The sequence below is a fragment of the Borostomias antarcticus genome, assembly GCF_949987555.1.
Source record: "Borostomias antarcticus genome assembly, chromosome: 4".
Classification (NCBI taxonomy): domain Eukaryota; kingdom Metazoa; phylum Chordata; class Actinopteri; order Stomiiformes; family Stomiidae; genus Borostomias; species Borostomias antarcticus.
Window position 1 is genome coordinate 11529202 of NC_140237.1, and position 18045 is coordinate 11547246.

General features: G+C 46.6%; 1 protein-coding gene across 1 annotated transcript in view; it reads left to right on the forward strand.

The window, feature by feature from the left end:
* tcf25 (TCF25 ribosome quality control complex subunit) overlaps positions 1-18045 on the forward strand; it is a 40083-nt gene that overhangs the window by 21216 nt on the left and 822 nt on the right. The window contains exon 17 of the mRNA XM_084436732.1: positions 1907-1982. Coding sequence (XP_084292858.1) covers positions 1907-1982 — 76 coding nt within the window. The remainder of the gene's footprint in view (positions 1-1906; positions 1983-18045) is intronic.

An 18045-nucleotide genomic window follows, 5' to 3' on the forward strand; every position in this document is an offset into this window, starting at 1 on the left:
TCTGTTCTCTCTGAGCACCATTTTTTAAAGGATATTTTGTTTTTTTCCTGGCGAATAATAAAGGGTAAATTAGTGATGTAAATGATGAGTAATATAAAGAATGCTGTGGAGTGACAGCCCAGAGGGAGTCCAGGTTTCTGATGGTTTCTGAGGGTGTCAGAGAGGGTCCAGTGGAGAGTTGGTTTCTGATGGTTTCTGAGGGTGTCAGAGAGGGTCCAGTGGAGAGTTGGTTTCTGAGGGTGTCAGAGAGGGTCCAGTGGAGAGTTGGTTTCTGAGGGTGTCAGAGAGGGTCCAGTGGAGAGTTGGTTTCTGAGGGTGTCAGAGAGGGTCCAGTGGAGAGTTGGTTTCTGATGGTTTCTGAGGGTGTCAGAGAGGGTCCAGTGGAGAGTTGGTTTCTGATGGTTTCTGAGGGTGTCAGAGAGGGTCCAGTGGAGAGTTGGTTTCTGATGGTTTCTGAGGGTGTCAGAGAGGGTCCAGTGGAGAGTTGGTTTCTGATGGTTTCTGAGGGTGTCAGAGAGGGTCCAGTGGAGCGTTGGTTTCTGATGGTTTCTGAGGGTGTCAGAGAGGGTCCAGTGGAGCGTTGGTTTCTGAGGGTGTCAGAGAGGGTCCAGTGGAGCGTTGGTTTCTGATGGTTTCTGAGGGTGTCAGAGAGGGTCCAGTGGAGAGTTGTGGTGTCGGTTCATGGCTGTGATTACTGTCATGATCCTCTTTCTGTGATAACATTCTGCTACACGCCACACCCCATGTCTCAGATCAGACTCACACTGGTTACCTCCGCCACAGCGCAGGGCGAGAGGTAATGTTTTCGGACTGGCCATTCACCTCCATTCATTTTTTTGGATTATGATTATGCAAAAACTGTAAAAAAAAAAAATACCACCATTTTTATGAAACTCGGTGGAGGGGTGTATCATGGACCACCTTAGAAGCCATTACATTTTGGAGCAGATCCGCATCACGGGCCAGATTCACAAATGAAAACAAAACTTAGAATGAAGCCAGCTCCCTGACACGGGGTTTGGACTAGGGTGTGCGGGGGGAGAGCCCGGAGTGCACCGCACAGCCCGCTGCTAACTGTTACCCAAATACATCCACCCATTCACCTCCAGTCATTTTTACCTCATTTGCCCCAGTGAATCACGGCCCGGACGGCCATTCACATCCAGTAATTATTTGGACTAGGTTTATTTAGAAACTACCAGACAGCTTTTCATGAAACTCGGTGGAGGGGTGTAGCATGAGCCAATTTAGAACCCATTCAATTTTGGCGTGAAATGCATTCAGGGGCGGAGGTCTGTGCTCTCAGAGCACCATTTCTCATTTGAATTCTGTCCTGCTGCGGTTTTGGCACTAGCAGTCACAAGTTGCTGTAAATGATACTGAAGGCTGTTCTGATAAAGATCTGTTTTTTATTATGTTTATCTGTTTTTTATTATACTTACTTCACGTTTCTTGGTGGATAGCTCAGCTAAAATAAATCCCAACCTTAGAAGAGTCAGTGTAGTTGAATGGTTTTGAAGAAAAGACCACCAAGAACACAAGATCTTTGGCAATGTATCAGCGATTTGTCCTTTTCAGAGGAAATGGTCCTCCTTATCACAGGATGAGACAGAGGCGGTTTGTGAGTAGTGCCCCCCGGCCTTGTCAAAGTCCTCTTTGGTATGGCGATTAGGTCTTTGGGTTGCTGTTCCGAGGTCAGTTTTGGGCAGCAGGTCCAAACTGAAGAGAATGAGTGAACGTTAAAATGTCTTCTGGTCATGGGAGAGGACTGATCAGATCAGATTCAGCGAATGGCAAATACATTATTATTAGCTCTCAGGATTAACAATGACTTCTTCATCTCTCTTCTCTCTCTCTCTCCCTCTCTCTCTCTCTCTCTCTCTCGCTCTCTCGCTCTCTCTTACAGACAAAGTGTGGGAGCTTCTAATGAGAGTACCCTGTCACTCTTCTTCCGCTCCCTGCTGCCCAACTTCAACCTACAGGTGAGTAGCTAGAATAGAATTGTTCAAGCCTGAAAAGCAATTACCTTTGGGCCCGCTTGGACATTTTCCATTTTATTGTGTTACAACATGGAATCACAATGGATTTAATGTAGTTTCTTGTCACTCATAAAAACAAAGTAATCTATTAATTCAAAGTGAGAGGGAAAATTTGTAAAATTTTCTAAATTAATTACTAATTTAAAAAAAGGAGGTTTCGAGAAGTGATTTAAAGGAAGGCACTGAGTTTGCTGACCTACTTTCCTCAGGTAGGGAGTTCCACAGCTGAGAGGTTCTAAAAGAAAATGCCCTGTCACCTTTAGTAACAAGTCGCACTGTAGGAACAGTTCACTTTCGTTTCGGTAACCAAATCCTCACATGCATGGTGTTTGAAGTGTTAAGCAAGTGTATGTACAGGTATAGGATATGGGTCACTTTTAAAAGTAGATCTGTACATCAAGACCTGCAAATGCAAATGCCCTGTAAATGCGGCCTAAGAGTCTGACCTGCCGATTCCGATTTTGTCCATTTGTGATTAGAAGTTCTTCCTAAGAACTATAACTGACAGCATATAAAATATGTAACTTTTCTTTAATGGAAAACTTTCATTACATACATTCAGAAACTAAATATGGCTTCCCCACTTGCTCCTGCACGCATGCGCACAGCACGCAGACTGGCTATTCTCCGTCTGTAGGCTACACTCGCGGCTCACATTCTCTACGCTACGATCGGCTTCCATCATATTCTAAGTCATCGTCTATATCCTCAAAATCTGATAAATATTCAGCCATATTGCACACAATATTCCAGCCACCAACAAGCCGATCGTAGCGTAGAACTGAGGTCTTAATGTGTTCCATTATGCGCTTGCTTTCCGCTGTTAACGGTAACCAGGCGGATGTTAGCTAGCCAGCAACTGTTTTCTCATACATGATTTGCCTATAGAATCAATGAATGATGAATCAAACCATGTTGAGAGCTTGTGATAGTATTTTAAAACTGGTCTAGTCAAAAGATTTACCAAGATACGTTCAAAAGGTTAAGTCTGGTTTATTGTGAAAAACAATACGTGCGCAAGGACTTCCTGAACAACGCAACAAGGGTGGTTTCGTCAGAGAAGTGAATTCAGCCTCTTCTGCTCTGGCTTATATGCAGTCAAAACACAGGTAAAGTCCTTCTAGGATGTGATTGGCTAACTCATTGCACGTCATGTGAAATGGCAGGCGTGGCCAAGAGTACAGACATGTGACAAACAAAGAAAACAAAGGTCTGAAGACGAAGGTGTGGCCCTTCTGACTTAAACAAAGAGATGAGGAAGAGCGAGGCAGAGGGGGTGTTTATAATTACAAAAGGGGGAGAGTTGAGGTGTGCGAGGCAGAGGGGGTGTTTATAATTACAAAAGGTGGAGAGTTGAGGTGTTTTACAATTACAAAGGGAGATTGAAACTAGGGGTTGCTGGGGACTTGATGAATACTTGGGGGGAGGTGATGAATTACAAGAGAAGTGAGAGGACAAGGGTTTAAGGTGTTTGGATGTAAATTCCTGGACAATCCCCCATTTGTGCCTGAACAGGTACACAAAAATAAAATATAAAATCCAAACACAGTGTAAACAGTCAGCTATGCTATACATGTGGAAAGGAAATAATCTCTCCACTAGGTGGAGCAAAAAAAAAAAAAAAAATTTTTTTTTTTTTATTATTTTCTTTCCACGTGCAAAATCACGCACCAAAACCCCTTGTTTCAGAAATTTGACAGGAAACAAGATAAAAAAGATTACATGATTATATACTATTTATAGTCTAAGAGTGGACAACCATTCACCAAAAAACTTGATTTAACAAGGCAAAAAAAATAAATGGTTACCAGTGTAAGAAGGGCAAAAACCTCTTGGTCAATTTAGAGGAAAAACCCAAACTTATTTATCAACTCATGTTTCAACCATTGTAACTCTTGTAAACAAATATGATATTTTTCAGATTATTTCAAAGTTCATTCACTCTTGTGAATAATCGCATGTGATGTCCTATGGAACATAGCTTCCATGTGTGCGTCTCTGAATGTTTAATGTAGGTTCCAGTGTGTGTGGTCCATGTTGTCATACCACAACCACAAGAAGGAGGTGACCGGCAAGGTCAGTCTCCGATTGCTCATCAGAGGAGAGGAGAGTGTGGCGGTGGCTGTCAAGGTCACTCTTGTTCACAGTGTATCCAACAGTCATTTAGGTGACACTTCTCTTTTGGGCAATAGAATGTAATTTGGGGAATGCAAGGCGTCTTCTCTTCTAGATCGCAACTTCAATGTCGCGTTGATTGAATCAGTTATGTTCAATGTTAGTGTGTGCAGGTGTGTGTGCGTGTGTGGTGCATCTTGTGAGGAGGTGACCAGCAAGGTCATTTTTCCTCCGATTCCTCGTCAGAGGAGAGGACAGTTGTGGCAGCTCATGGCTTTGGCCTCTGAGCTTTCTGGTTCAGCTGCATCCTTGATCTCCTGGTGTTGGCGATCCCCTGGTGGACCGTCCTCTGCTGCTTGGACCCGTCGGCAATGGCTTGCATGGATCCACGAAGTCCTCTCAGATCGCTGTCTGCGTGGTGAGTAGAACCTGGTACGGCCCGAGCCACCTCGGCGAGTTCCAGCTCCTTCGTCTGTGGTCGCGGACCAGGACCCAATCCCCAGGAGAGATGTGATGCAGGAACCCCTCCTTAGCCTCTGGAAGGCGGTCCTCACTCTGTTGAAGACATCCCTGGCATGGAGAGAGTTCAATAAAATCCATTATTACATGTTCCCATGGCCCACTTGGCCGAGGATGTGCTGACAGTCCCATTTTTTGACGGGTAGGTTCCTCCCGCAACATCTACTTCTCTTCCATGTTTTCTGGCCTGTTCTCAGGCTGCTTATCTGCTCCTGGTAGTCTCTTGTCTCCCCACTGGGCAGGTCCACATAGAGCGGTCAGCCAGCGAGCTCTCGGAAGGTGAGGAGGGAGTCCCTGTCCTGGTTCAGCAGGGTGAAGGTGCAGTGGGACACCACACAGCCAGGGCGCCAGCAGCACGTACAGGCTCTTGAACTGAACCGGGTCCATCCCTGTACTGCTCCCCGTAGGGCCGGCCCGGGTCGTGCTGCTGGAGGGCTCACCTCGGCGCTCCCGCTCCCCCAGTACAGGCTGATGAAGTGCTCCGTCTGTGGATCCACAGATGAGAGAGACAAACAGAGACAAAACAGAAGAGCAAAAGGAGAGTCCTCTGGTCTGGTCTCCCTGTTCCCCTCTTTGGTCAGGAACGGTTATTCAAAATCTGTTGGAGATTCTCAGAAACATGGTTAAGCGCAAGCTCCTGCTTTGGGGAAAAAATGTTGTTATTCAGTCAGGAAAACTTAAAACAGGGTGTCTGTTCAAGTGTCATTTAGAGCCAGTCTGCAGTCCCTACAGTGACATCAGGGGCAGTGTTAGAATGACTTCAACACGCCCAGTCCCCAGTCATGATCAAGGCAATTGGATTTGGCTCTAGAATTTCTCTCGCGATTTTATGAAAATAAAATAAAAATAACCCACATTCTCGTCTCAACAAAACAACACCCCCTAAGGGTGAAAGCAAAAATTTCCTGAAGTCAGGATAAAAATAGAGATGGGGCAAAGAAAATGACACTAAAATGAACTGGCTTCATTTACAATTAACTAATCAAAAAACTCCATCAAAGCTTCATTTGTATAGCTAAAATTTGTATATCTAAAACCTCCCTCTTCTGCATTTGAGGACAGAGTATTTGGGCACTGCTCCTGTTTCATACTTATCTGTCGCTCACAGTGAGTTGGTGACCTGGCGTTGGCCTTGCATCTCACGAACCCCAGATCGCCCATCTGTAGGGAAACAGGCCAGTAGCCTCCATCTCCACCTCCGGTCCTGTGCCCGTCTCCTGGTTCGGCATTCACCCATCACTCCCGGAACGACAGTTGTCTGTAAAAAACACTCAGAAAAAACACTCAGGCCCGATGAATGTGCCTCAAACTATAAACATGAGATATTTAACATAACCATTTAAAAATATATAAATTGGGTTATGAGATGCTGCATTCAGATTAAGACACTGGCAACCCTTATCTATTCCCCCCACTATTATGCACAAACCTTATGTCTTAAGCTACATATCAGAAAGAGAGACAAAACAACCAGTTAAACAGACAAACAGCAGGTCCCAAGCAGTCCCCAGGAAGGCATGATCCAGGCTCCTCAAAGACCTGCCGCCCAGGGTCCATAGCCGCTTGAGTCTTTCGGACCTCCCATCCAGGGCGCAATCCCGGGCTAGACCCCGTTCCGTCCGAGGCCCCAAGCCAGGCTCCCCTGGAATGAGAGCTCAGCCTTCTGCTTCCCGGTGTCTTCTTTTCAAAGCCCACCGATCACAGAAGCACTACTCGCCTACTGACGCATTCGCTTTTGGCTTGTAGTGGCCTGACTGTACATTGAGCCGAGCGCGGCGGCCATCTCAGGTCTTACTGCCCTATGCGACCCGACCGGCCGGTGACCCAGTCGATAGCGATCCCGGACACCGTAGTGATTGTTAGTCACCCAGCTCAGAACCGACGGTCTGATCCTAATTCCACTTGTGCTATGGATATTAGAACTTTGACCGTTTTCACCAGCCTTGCCTATTCACAGAGGTCGTCTCTAACGCCCCTCTGCTTAGGTGTGGACTGTCGTCCACGTACCACACAGTGCCAACCCCTTAACGGCGACACAGTGCTGACTAGACGGTACCAGAGCAGTATGTTAATTCATACTTCCTCAGACACGGGGGCCTTCAGTCGTCTCCCCAGCACTATATCTTTATTTAACGTGCCCTTTTGGGACCTTGCGGTCCCGCCCCCGTCTGTTTCAGGCTAGGTCCAGGGGTGCCCAATCCCCCTCCCTAACCTGAAAAATAAGACTCAAACACAGACTGGGTTCAATAGCAGAGGAGAAGGCCTAAAGCCAACTCCTCAAAAAACACATCATCATTATATGAATGAAAATCATACAGTAGAATGCATAAAACGAACAGCTTATGGCCATTCATTGACTATTGAAACAAACTCCTAAAAATCTCTCTATCTTGGCTAGTGTAAATCTCCCTTATGAGTTGTTCAAGGGAACTCCAGCAGGTGGCGCTCGACCCCAAATCGGAGGCTCTTCCCTTTCATTCAGCTTGCGGTAACTGTGACACTGTTCAATCCAGTGACCATATTGACCACAATGAAAACATGCCTCATCTTTCTCACTCTGTCTGTACCTGTGAACATGCTTAGACCTACTGCTACGTTGCCTATTCTCCCTTTGTCGCCGTCCCCGTTTTTGTTTCAGACCTGCACCTTTATTTTGAATGTCTAATTGTCTCAATTGAGCAGCCTGAAGTCTAGCGGCACCATCCTTGACTTTTTTCAAATTCCGTTGTTCAATGTAATGTCGGAGGCGTTCGGAATACCGGAAATGATCAACAACTTCCCCGAGAGAAGTTGATTCCCAGGTGTGGCATATCATCCTCACTTGGTCAGACAAAGAGGAGAGAGAGTTATTCATTAACTGTTGTTTCAAAAACTTTTTAAAATCGGCGTTCGCTTTGTCCATGCCACTGTGTGACGCGAAGACTGATTCCAGTCTTTCCCAAAATTTCTCGAACTGCTCATCGGAATTTTGTTTACAATATGTGATACGGTCCCAATCCATCTTTTTAGGGAATTGAGTTTTGATTCTGTTCAACAGCGCAGCGTTTTGTGCAGTAAAATCGACATGAGAAAAAGGCAACGTAATATCAAACGGGTCTTTTACTTCGATCCATTTTAACCCAAGTACTTGTCGCATGATCATGGCGATTTCCTCGGCGTGAGGCTCATACATTCGAACTAAACTGTTAAAAAGATTCTCGAACTCGTTCATGTCTTTGGTTGGATCGGGCAAGGTTTTAGCTATATTACGCAGTTCATCAGAGCGCCAGGGTCTATAAACCGTAATCTCTGGAGTCCAGGCCGCATAACCAGCTGCATAATTTATTTGTGAAGGGCGAGGAACAGGGTTTGGGCAGCGTATCAGAGGCGCTTGTATTTGCGGTCCCTCCAGACTATCTCTAGCCATTTGCAGTTGTTCCAAATTAAACTTAGCCTCAGATATGGCTTTAGCCAATTCCTTCTTCCTGTCCTGCTTTTGCTCGGACGAATACCTCGTAGAAAGGGGCGCTCTTAACTCGTATTGTAGAGGGGAGAGAGAAGGGGCGTGGCTAAATGCGGGAGCAGCAACAGCCTGGTTGGGTGCTATAGAATTAACAGGCTTTTCCCTTAACCTAATCATCTCAACCACCTCTAGCTGAGCCCGAATCTTAGAATTTAACACTAAAATGTCAGATGTGGATGTAAGAAATCGAAAATGCTTTAGCGCATAACGAAATCTGCCAACAAACGCTCGCAGAATAATGCTTCAGCGCGACAATCTCCTCAGGCTAGACGTTTAGCAGTAGAATCCTGTTACATCCTCTAGCCATATGTTAGTAGCCGGTCTTACAGGGACACCTAGTGGTGTTCCCAAAATGTTGCATGTATGACCCGGAAGTTGTCTTTGGCAGCGCGGGGAAATTTAAAGAAACAAATCCCTAATAACCACGACGCAGCCTAAAACCCCAAAACAGCAATGAAAGGAAACCTTATAGTTAACTCACGGCGGGAAAGAATACAATTTCGAAAGAAACAAACACATTAACCCGCTTTGTACTCACCCAGTCAGGAATTCCTTTGTTCTCTGGCTCAATGGCGATCACCGCGAGAGCTGTTTTCCGGCGTCTCCTAGACCACCAGCTAGCCTACTGGAATCTAGCAGAATTTTAACAGTCTAAAAAGTGTACAAAAATACTTTACCTGGATCCATGGCGCGCGTAACAAACAATACAATCAAGAGCCGAGGCTCAAAACAGAGAACACATAAAACACATAAGACGAAACAAAGGCCCACGTTACAAACAAGCATGCCCGGCTGCACCAGCAACTTGGTCCAGGCTAAACTGGACGTCTAGATCCTACCAAAATACTGTACAGCCACTTGGTCAAAGCTAACTTCTCGTTATGTTTACCAAGTCACCCGGGATCAAAGGGGAAAACGTTTCTCCAAGAAACGCGGATTGCAAAAACTCTCAATCACTCCCGTAGCTACCATCTCGTTGGTAATCGTTCTTCAACGAACATCAACAATCACTTCGAAGCTAGTTGGCAATCGTGCTAACACGAACATCAACAACGGGGCTTAAGCTAGTTGGTATCGTTCTTGAAACGAAACATCAACAATGAGGCTTAAGCTAGTTGGTATCGTTCTGGAAACGAAACATCAACCATGCTCGCCCTACCCTCGGTAGGAAAACATACAAGGACGAAGTCAAAGGACAATACGATATAAATATCTATTGCTGTTTACAACTTCCTTAGATAGTAAATACCCACGCTGGGGTTTCTGTTTTCAAACAATCCAGACCAACACAACTGAACCAAATCAAGGCAAATACAACTCAGAACCATAAGAGGGTTCGTTTAAACGTACCTGTGAGCCTCAAGAATCCAGTGGAAGAACTGAGGAAATAATCTCGGCGTGCGCTCTGGCGCAAGAGAGAAAATTGATTTTCCAACGCCCACTATAATGGACCGACACGTCTGTCGATCAGTTCATCCACTGGAATCCCGACGCAACACGCAGGCAGTTCTCCCATTTACCATTCCCGTTCGCCAACTGTGATAGTATTTTAAAACTGGTCTAGTCAAAAGATTTACCAAGATACGTTCAAAAGGTTAAGTCTGGTTTATTGTGAAAAACAATACGTGCGCAAGGACTTCCTGAACAACGCAACAAGGGTGGTTTCGTCAGAGAAGTGAATTCAGCCTCTTCTGCTCTGGCTTATATGCAGTCAAAACACAGGTAAAGTCCTTCTAGGATGTGATTGGCTAACTCATTGCACGTCATGTGAAATGGCAGGCGTGGCCAAGAGTACAGACATGTGACAAACAAAGAAAACAAAGGTCTGAAGACGAAGGTGTGGCCCTTCTGACTTAAACAAAGAGATGAGGAAGAGCGAGGCAGAGGGGGTGTTTATAATTACAAAAGGGGGAGAGTTGAGGTGTGCGAGGCAGAGGGGGTGTTTATAATTACAAAAGGGGGAGAGTTGAGGTGTTTTACAATTACAAAGGGAGATTGAAACTAGGGGTTGCTGGGGACTTGATGAATACTTGGGGGGAGGTGATGAATTACAAGAGAAGTGAGAGGACAAGGGTTTAAGGTGTTTGGATGTAAATTCCTGGACAAGCTCTTCCCAGCTAACCCATTATTTTTCATGTAGCCTAGGCTGACCAATCACAAGAGGGTAGTCCCTCCCTTGGTATCCGCCCCAAATTGTTCCGCCCGAATCAGATTTTCATCAAACTCCCATAATTTAACGTTGAGCAAGAGAGGCCGGTTCGCACGCGCAGTGCTACACTGCGAGCGCGCAGAAATCAAGTGCATGCGCGCAGAACTGAACTGAGTGCGAGGAGAAAATGTTCGACTAGCAGATACTCTTGCGCGTGGTGGCTCCATACGCCCGCGGCAGCCTGTATCGCTCTCGGTTGTTAAATTTGTTCGCGAGGACTTATATCGTGCGAGTGCACAGTTAATATCTGCGTGTGTGAAATATCATAATCTGCCCGTGAGTGTGTTTTACGCGCTCTTGACTTTTGACATAAATGTGACACCATACCTGTCCAGCAGCAGGCGTAGCGGCTTGCAGGTGAGGCCGCGGTGCCATACGGTGTTGTAGGCAACTGTCAGGTCTATAAAGACGGCTCCGGCCTTCTTTTTAGCCGAAAAGTTGTCCTCGATGTCTTTAGTCATCAAAGTGACTTGATCTACGGTCAAATCAAATCAAACTTTATTTGTATAGCGCATTTCATACACAAAGGCAACACAATGCTCTTTACAGAGAGCAGTGGGAGGGTGGGCATAGGTCCCACCCCTACATATTCCAGAGGGAAGCAAAAAAACAGTTTCACCCGAGGCCTGAAAAGTGAGCTGTAAAAATTCTTCCCTGACCTCTCTCAATGAGACGATTGAGCAAGCTCCTGGAAAATGTTTGTCTATTGGCAAAGAACATATAGAGAGGGGGTGGCCAACCCGCGGCTCTTTGCCCGTCAATGTGCGGCTCCTCCATTCATTTAAAAAAGTTGGCTTGCGGCTCTTCCATCCTTTCATAAAAAAAAAAAATTCATTAATTCCATGAGAACGTTTTTCTCTCTCTAGGCTGTCTCTCTCTCGCTGTGCATTTCTTCCCGCCCATTTTAGTTTATTGCAGATTTGTCATAAATCTATATATATGATTTGTTTTGCTAGGTCGCGAGGAAGTCGCGTGAGAACCACTTCAAACCAATCATATAGGTAGCAAATCACCTTGGTAACAAAATAATTGTTAACAAAATAATTTGCTTTGCGTGGGTCATTCTCTTTTACGACAATAGCTAACGTAGCCTAGGCTACTGTACACAACCAAAGAATGGCTGGAAAGAAATGTGCAGCGAAAAGAAAATATGAAGACGAACACAGGTCATTTTTTCTTCATAAAACGTAATGGTAAGCCATTCTGTCTGATATGCCAGACATCATTGGGACATTTCAAAGCCTCAAATCTCCAGCCCAGCCCAGTCCAGCCTAACCCAGCCCAGTCCAGCCCAGCCTAACCCAGCCCAGCCCAGTCCAGCCTAACCCAGCCCAGTCCAGCCTAACCCAGCCCAGTCCAGCCCAGCCCAGTCCATCCTAACCCAGCCCAGCCCAGTCCAGCCTAACCCAGCCCAGCCCAGTCCAGTCCAGCCTAACCCAGTCCAGTCCAGCCTAACCCAGCCCAGTCCAGCCCAGCCCAGCCTACTCCAGTCAAGCCTAACCCAACCCAGCCCAGCCTAACCCAGCCAAGTCCAGTCCAGCCTAACCCAGCCCAATCCAGTCCAGCCTAACCCAGCCCAGCCCAGTCCAGTCCAGCCTAACCCAGCACAGTCCAGTCCAGCCTAACCCAGCCCAGCCCAGTCCAGCCCAGTCCAGTCCAGCCTAACCCAGCACAGTCCAGTCCAGCCTAACCCAGCCCAGTCCAGTCCAGCCTAACCCAGCCCAGTCCAGCCTAACCCAGCCCAGTCCAGCCTAACCCAGTCCAGCCTAGTCCAGTCCAGCCTAACCCAGCCCAGTCCAGCCTAACCCAGCCCAGCCTAACCCAGCCCAGCCCAGCCCAGCCTAACCCAGCCCAGCCCAGTCCAGCCTAAACCAGCCCAGTCCAGCCTAACCCAGCCTACTCCAGTCAAGCCTAACCCAACCCAACCCAGCCTAACCCAGCCAAATCCAGTCCAGCCTAACCCAGCCCAGTCCAGCCCAGCCCAGTCCAGTCCAGTCCAGCCTAACCCAGCACAGCCCAGTCCAGCCTAACCCAGCCCAGCCCAGTCCAGCCTAACCCATCCCAGCCCAGTCCAGTCCAGTCCAGCCTAACCCAGACCAGTCCAGCCCAGCCCAGCCCAGTCCAGTCCAGCCTAACCCAGCCCAGTCCAGCCCAGCCTAACCCAACCCAGTCCAAAATATATTATGTCAGAAAATATCTTGTTGTATATATTAATTTTAAATAAATTAACTTGAAATGTATATTTAATGGACAATAATGTTTTTCTTCTTATTTTAGACTGGGGTGCCTTGGGATTTTAAGTACTTATGAAGGGTGCGGTGACTGAAAAAAGGTTGAGAAACACTGGTATATATGGTGTGGATCTGGGTGGTACCACAGTAATTTTGGTGGCTCTTAGTCTCTGACTGGTTGGCCACCCCTGGGCTAGATACTTCATAAGAGAGACATGACTAACAGGAGAGTGCACAAATAGTTACAGAGAAGTTGCCTACATGATAGGCCATTACTGTATGCGTTAGCTATCCCTGTAGTCTCTAATATGATATTTGAGTGAATCTTATAACAAAGCACAGTAAGCACTTAGTAGAACAGGCTCATAGAGAATGCCGCAAGGCGGAGGTGGGAAACAGAAAGCAAAGAGCCAAAGGTAAAAAATGGGTAGGGTTGGCTGGATAGGGACAGCTGACGACACAGAGTGGGAAGAAGCTAGTCATGGGGAGGCAGGGGGCCTTTCCAGGAGCCATAGGGTGGAAGGGTGGACTTTTGACCGAGGGGGGGGGGGGGGGATGTTCTCTGGGTCCTGCTACAGGGTGGCCTGCTACAGGGTGGCCTGCAGGAGACAGGGGGAGTCCACAGGACCTGTATAGAGTATAAGAGGGAGAGACACCAGGGAGGAGGACAGGGTTAGTGGCTGTACTGGACATCCACAGCAGATACGGGGGTATCTATCGGACTCTGCGGGGGTGGTCTGCGGGTGACAGTGGGGCATCCACTGGACCTGGTTAGAAGGTACGAGAGAGAGAGAGAGAGAGAGAGAGAGAGAGGCACTAGGGAGAGGGTTGGCAGAAAAGGGTTAGTAGCACGCAGAGCCATAGCAACAAAGAGCAACCAAAGCAACACAGCCAAAGCAACACAGATATTAAAACAGAACTTGCCAGTTGCAGGGCAACCAGCATCTGTATACACATCTAAATATACACACAGTGCATAACAGGATATACACCAATGTATACAGAGGATTCACAGGCCGGCTGGAGGCTACCTTTCTGTGTCTCTAGGTCCTGGCTAGTGATTGTAGGCTAGCATGAAAAGGTACATCTTGAGATCTCGCTTAAAGATTTCCATTGTTTTCACCCTTCTTAGTTACTCTGGCAAGGTGTTCCAGAGGTTGGCGGCATAGAAACTGAAAGCTGCCTCTCCGTGTTTCATGGTCCTGGCTTTTGGAACTGTTAGGAGTTCAGTACCTGAGGACCTGAGTGGTCTGTTGGGCATGTACCTGACAAGCATGTCTGAAATGTATTCAGGTGCGTGACTGGAGAAATGTATAGACTAATAAAAGTATTTAAAAGTATATTCTAGAGTTGACAGGTAGCCAGTGTAGTGATTTTAAGACTGGTGTGATGTGTGTCCTCCATCTAGTCTTAGTGAGGACTCGTGCTGCAGCATTCTGTGTCATTTGTAGTTTAGAGATTGCTTTCTTTGGTACGCCAGATAGTAGAGCATTGCAGTAGTCCAGCCTGCTTGTGATGAAAGCATACATTAGTCTTTAAGGGTCAGCCTGAGAGAGAAACGGTTGCACCTTGGCAATGTTTCTTAAGTGGTAAAAAGATGTCTTGGTGCGGTTGATCTCCCGCGTCGGAACCCGGCCTGCTCCTGTGGGAGCAGCGGGTCGATGATTGGTTCGATGCGGGCGTAGATGAGATGCTCGAGGATCTTGAAGGGGATACATAACAGAGAGATGGAGTGGTAAATCTTGGGGTCCCCTTCAGGCTTGTTCGGCTTAGGGATCGTGACAACTAGAGCTCTTCTCCAGATTTTGGGGATCTTGAGTTGGCGCAAGCAGGAAGAGAGGACTTCAAGGCAGGCGCAGCATGGAGTATGAGCTCCGGGCAGATGGAGTTTTCCCTGGCTTTACGTGCTGGAGGGCAGCAGCGAACTCCTCTGGTGTGAATTCATTCACCGGAGATGTTACCGCCGCTAGGAGTTGTGGCATTCCAGAGGTCAGACACTTCTTTTGCAACGAGACATGACGATTCACGGTCTTTGCCCTCATATGTCCCACTTTTCACAAATTGTGATGCGATTTTGTTTGCTGAGATGGCCAGTGGCGGGGAGAGTGTCTAGACCTACCAGTGAGGTTGTTAAGGATGCTCCATGCCTTGCGGCTGAAGTGTGAGAAGTTGATGGAGTTAATGGCCTCTTCCCCGTGCTCTTGTCTCCTTCGGCTGAGTCTAGATAGCAGGGCTGAGGCAAGTCTGTCTGACTCAGCTCCTGGGGGGGGCCCGGAGGAAGGCACAGTAGAGACTCTCACACTCCGCATCCCAACACGGTTTGTAGCTATTGCGATTGGCCGCTTTCACCAGTATGCCGCAGAGTTCCAAGGCAGTAGCGTTTCCAGTTGGCCTTTCGGAAGTTCCATCGCTTCACCGGCTCGCTCGGGATGAGGTCCACGAGTTTAGGCATGGTAATAAGCAATGGTCAATGTTGGGACAGTGGGAACCTTCCTAGCACGCGTCTATCAGGGAGCCGGTTATCAATGCCGACGCTCGTGGATGTCAAGTTAGGATTCGTCCCAGTTTTCCAGCGACCTGAGACAAAGCTGGCTGTGCCCTTGGGATCGTACAACAGGGCCAGGCTGTTGTAAGCTGACTAAGCAGACAGCTTTTCTCCGTCGGATGTATTGGTGCTGTACCCCCAGTCCTCGTGCTGGCAATTGAAGTCGCCAGCATAGAGGCGAGGCCCACAGCTTAAAACACACCGATATGACGTGGCACAAGGATCAATTCTAGGGCCCCTACTTTTCAGTCTGTACTGTACATGTTACCCCTATGCGATGTCATGAGAAGGAACAACATTAGCTACTGGACCATAGCTATGTTAATGACACCCAGCTCTACATTTCTGTGACACCCCTCGACTACAGCTCAATTGACCGCTTGACAGAATGTATTGCTGACATAAATGTGTGGATGTCACAGAACTCCCTCCAGTTGAACCAGGACAAAACTGAAATATTGATCATTGTCAAAAAAGATGAAAGAGAGAGAAAGTGAGACTATCGGTGCACTTAAAAACACTGTCACAATACAAAATACCAGGCAAGAAACTTGGTTGTCGCGCTGGACTGTGACCTTAGCTTTGAGGCCCATATAAAGAATGTAACAAGAACCTCATTTTATCACCTAAGAAACATTCGAATGAAACCTTTCCTCTCCCAGACTGATACTGAAAGACTAATGCATGCTTTTATTACTAGCAGGTTGAACTATTGTAACACTCACCTGTCTGGCCTACCAAAAAAGGTGATAAGTCAACTCCAACTGATTCAAAATGCTGCAGCACGTGTTCTTACAAAGACCAGAAGGAGGGCTCATATCACACCAGTTTTAAAATCACTGCACTGGTTACCTGGCATTCGTTCGCAAGTGAAAACTTGTGTATGCTGAAGTCATCCACATCCGGATATCAGTGCACCCTGGAGGTCATGCGCCCTTGTGGCACTCTATCCTCTAATGAGGATTCCCCCCTAAAAGCATCACTGCAAACACCAATGGAGTAGAGGGCTCGTCCAAGGACGACCTAGAGAGAGGGTGACAAGCTGCCGATGTAACTATAGTGCCTCATGTTACTTCTGTCAGCTGTGGCCCTGTTGGAAGATATGTTTTATGTGCAAATAAACGTGATAGCTAATAGTACACTACTGACATCACCAAATAGCCTGGAGAAGGGAGGCCTTGCTGACTAAACCAATCTGCTGCCATATGAACTCATGTCTACCTAGCTAGGGTTTGGGTAGCTAGCCCTCTAGCCTTTGCTATAGCTAACTGGTTCTCTATTGCTAGCTAACGGTAGTAGTCTGCTGCCTCGAGTTGATTGGTTGCCCTGGTGCTCCAAAGCCCCTACGGCAAATTGATCCGGTCACGGCTCTTCTCTGCCCTGGCCCCGCAGTGGTGGAACGAATGATTATCTCCACTGATGTCCAGACAGCAGAGTCGCTGCCCATCTTTCTCTGCAGGCTGAAAACTCCCCTCTTCAAGAAGTACTACCCTGACCCTTCCTCTTAGCACCTACTGTATTTGTATTTAGCTATTTGTATTCAGCTGTTGTATTTTTACTTTGACACTAGGTTAAGCTCTTAGACGCTTGTTTAGAAAGGACATGCACTTATGAGTTCTGGCAAGTACTAGTACACTTCACGACTTATGTTGAATGCACTTATTGTAAGTCACTTTGGATAAAAGCGTCTGCTAAATGACCGTAATGTAATAGTCATGGCTGTATGTTGTCACTCTAAATCTCATTTCACACTTCTAATCTAACTACCTAATCTAACTATAAAGGTAGGAATTTGTCTGCTCATCCAATTTCACACTTATGTTTCAGCATAACATTGTACGTTACTGCTTGCCGTAGTATACTGACATCGGCAAGACCCGCGAGAGGAGAAGGGTGTGTGATCCAAGATGGTGGAATGGAATAAGAGACAGAGTTCGCATTTTGTTAAATTTATACAGTAACTGCCACTGGGCAAATGCTACAGTACACTGCATGTCCTTGGGTCCTGAGCAGTACGGTTAGCCAAACGTCAGTTTCATATAGTGCCTGGTCCTCGAGATAATCGTAATACTATTTTTACTTTCTGTATTGTAGCCTGGTATGGGAATCTTAACTTGTCCAGTAGGAACAGACTTGGAAGCCTTGTTAAAGTGGCAAGCAAGATTTGAGTCAGGCCCAGCTCATGGACAGTTACTATATGCAGGTCCTTAGGATGGCTAATGCCATTTTGGATTGCTCTGCTCATCCCCTGCAGAAGGAGTTTGAGCTGTCTTTTGGTTGCCATTTCATGGTACCTGCTAGGAGGACTAAGACACATACAGTAAGGTCTCCTTTGTTTCTGTGGCCATCGACAGGCTTAACAGGCAATAGAACATAACCATTTATGGCTTTTTATGACATTTTCATTTGTTGGCTCTGCTTTTAATTAATAAAGTTGCACTGGATCTCTATATGAAATGTTTTAATTTTTATTCATTTTATGTGCATAGTGTTTAATTCCCATAGCGTTGAACTGTGTGAAAAGTAGAAGGGCCCTGAGCACTTTCTTTCAATTCTGAAAATCCAAAAAACGCACAAATGACCCTCCTGAATTGTACAGCAGACACAATGTGCACCAGTCAGTTTTTAGCTTGCGTTGTGGCAACAAACAAACAAATAAAGAAATTAACAAATTAACATGCAGGGGTCAAACCAAAGCCCCGTCCACCCAATTTCATTGGGTGGGGGACATTGATTTGTTTTCCGGGGGAATCCAAGCACCACACACTCAAACACTGAGCTCTCCCACCTAGGTATATCCCTGTGGAGATGAGGTCATAATGCTAATAATAATAATAACAATAACAATAGCAACATAAATAACAATAATAACATCAATAATGTTA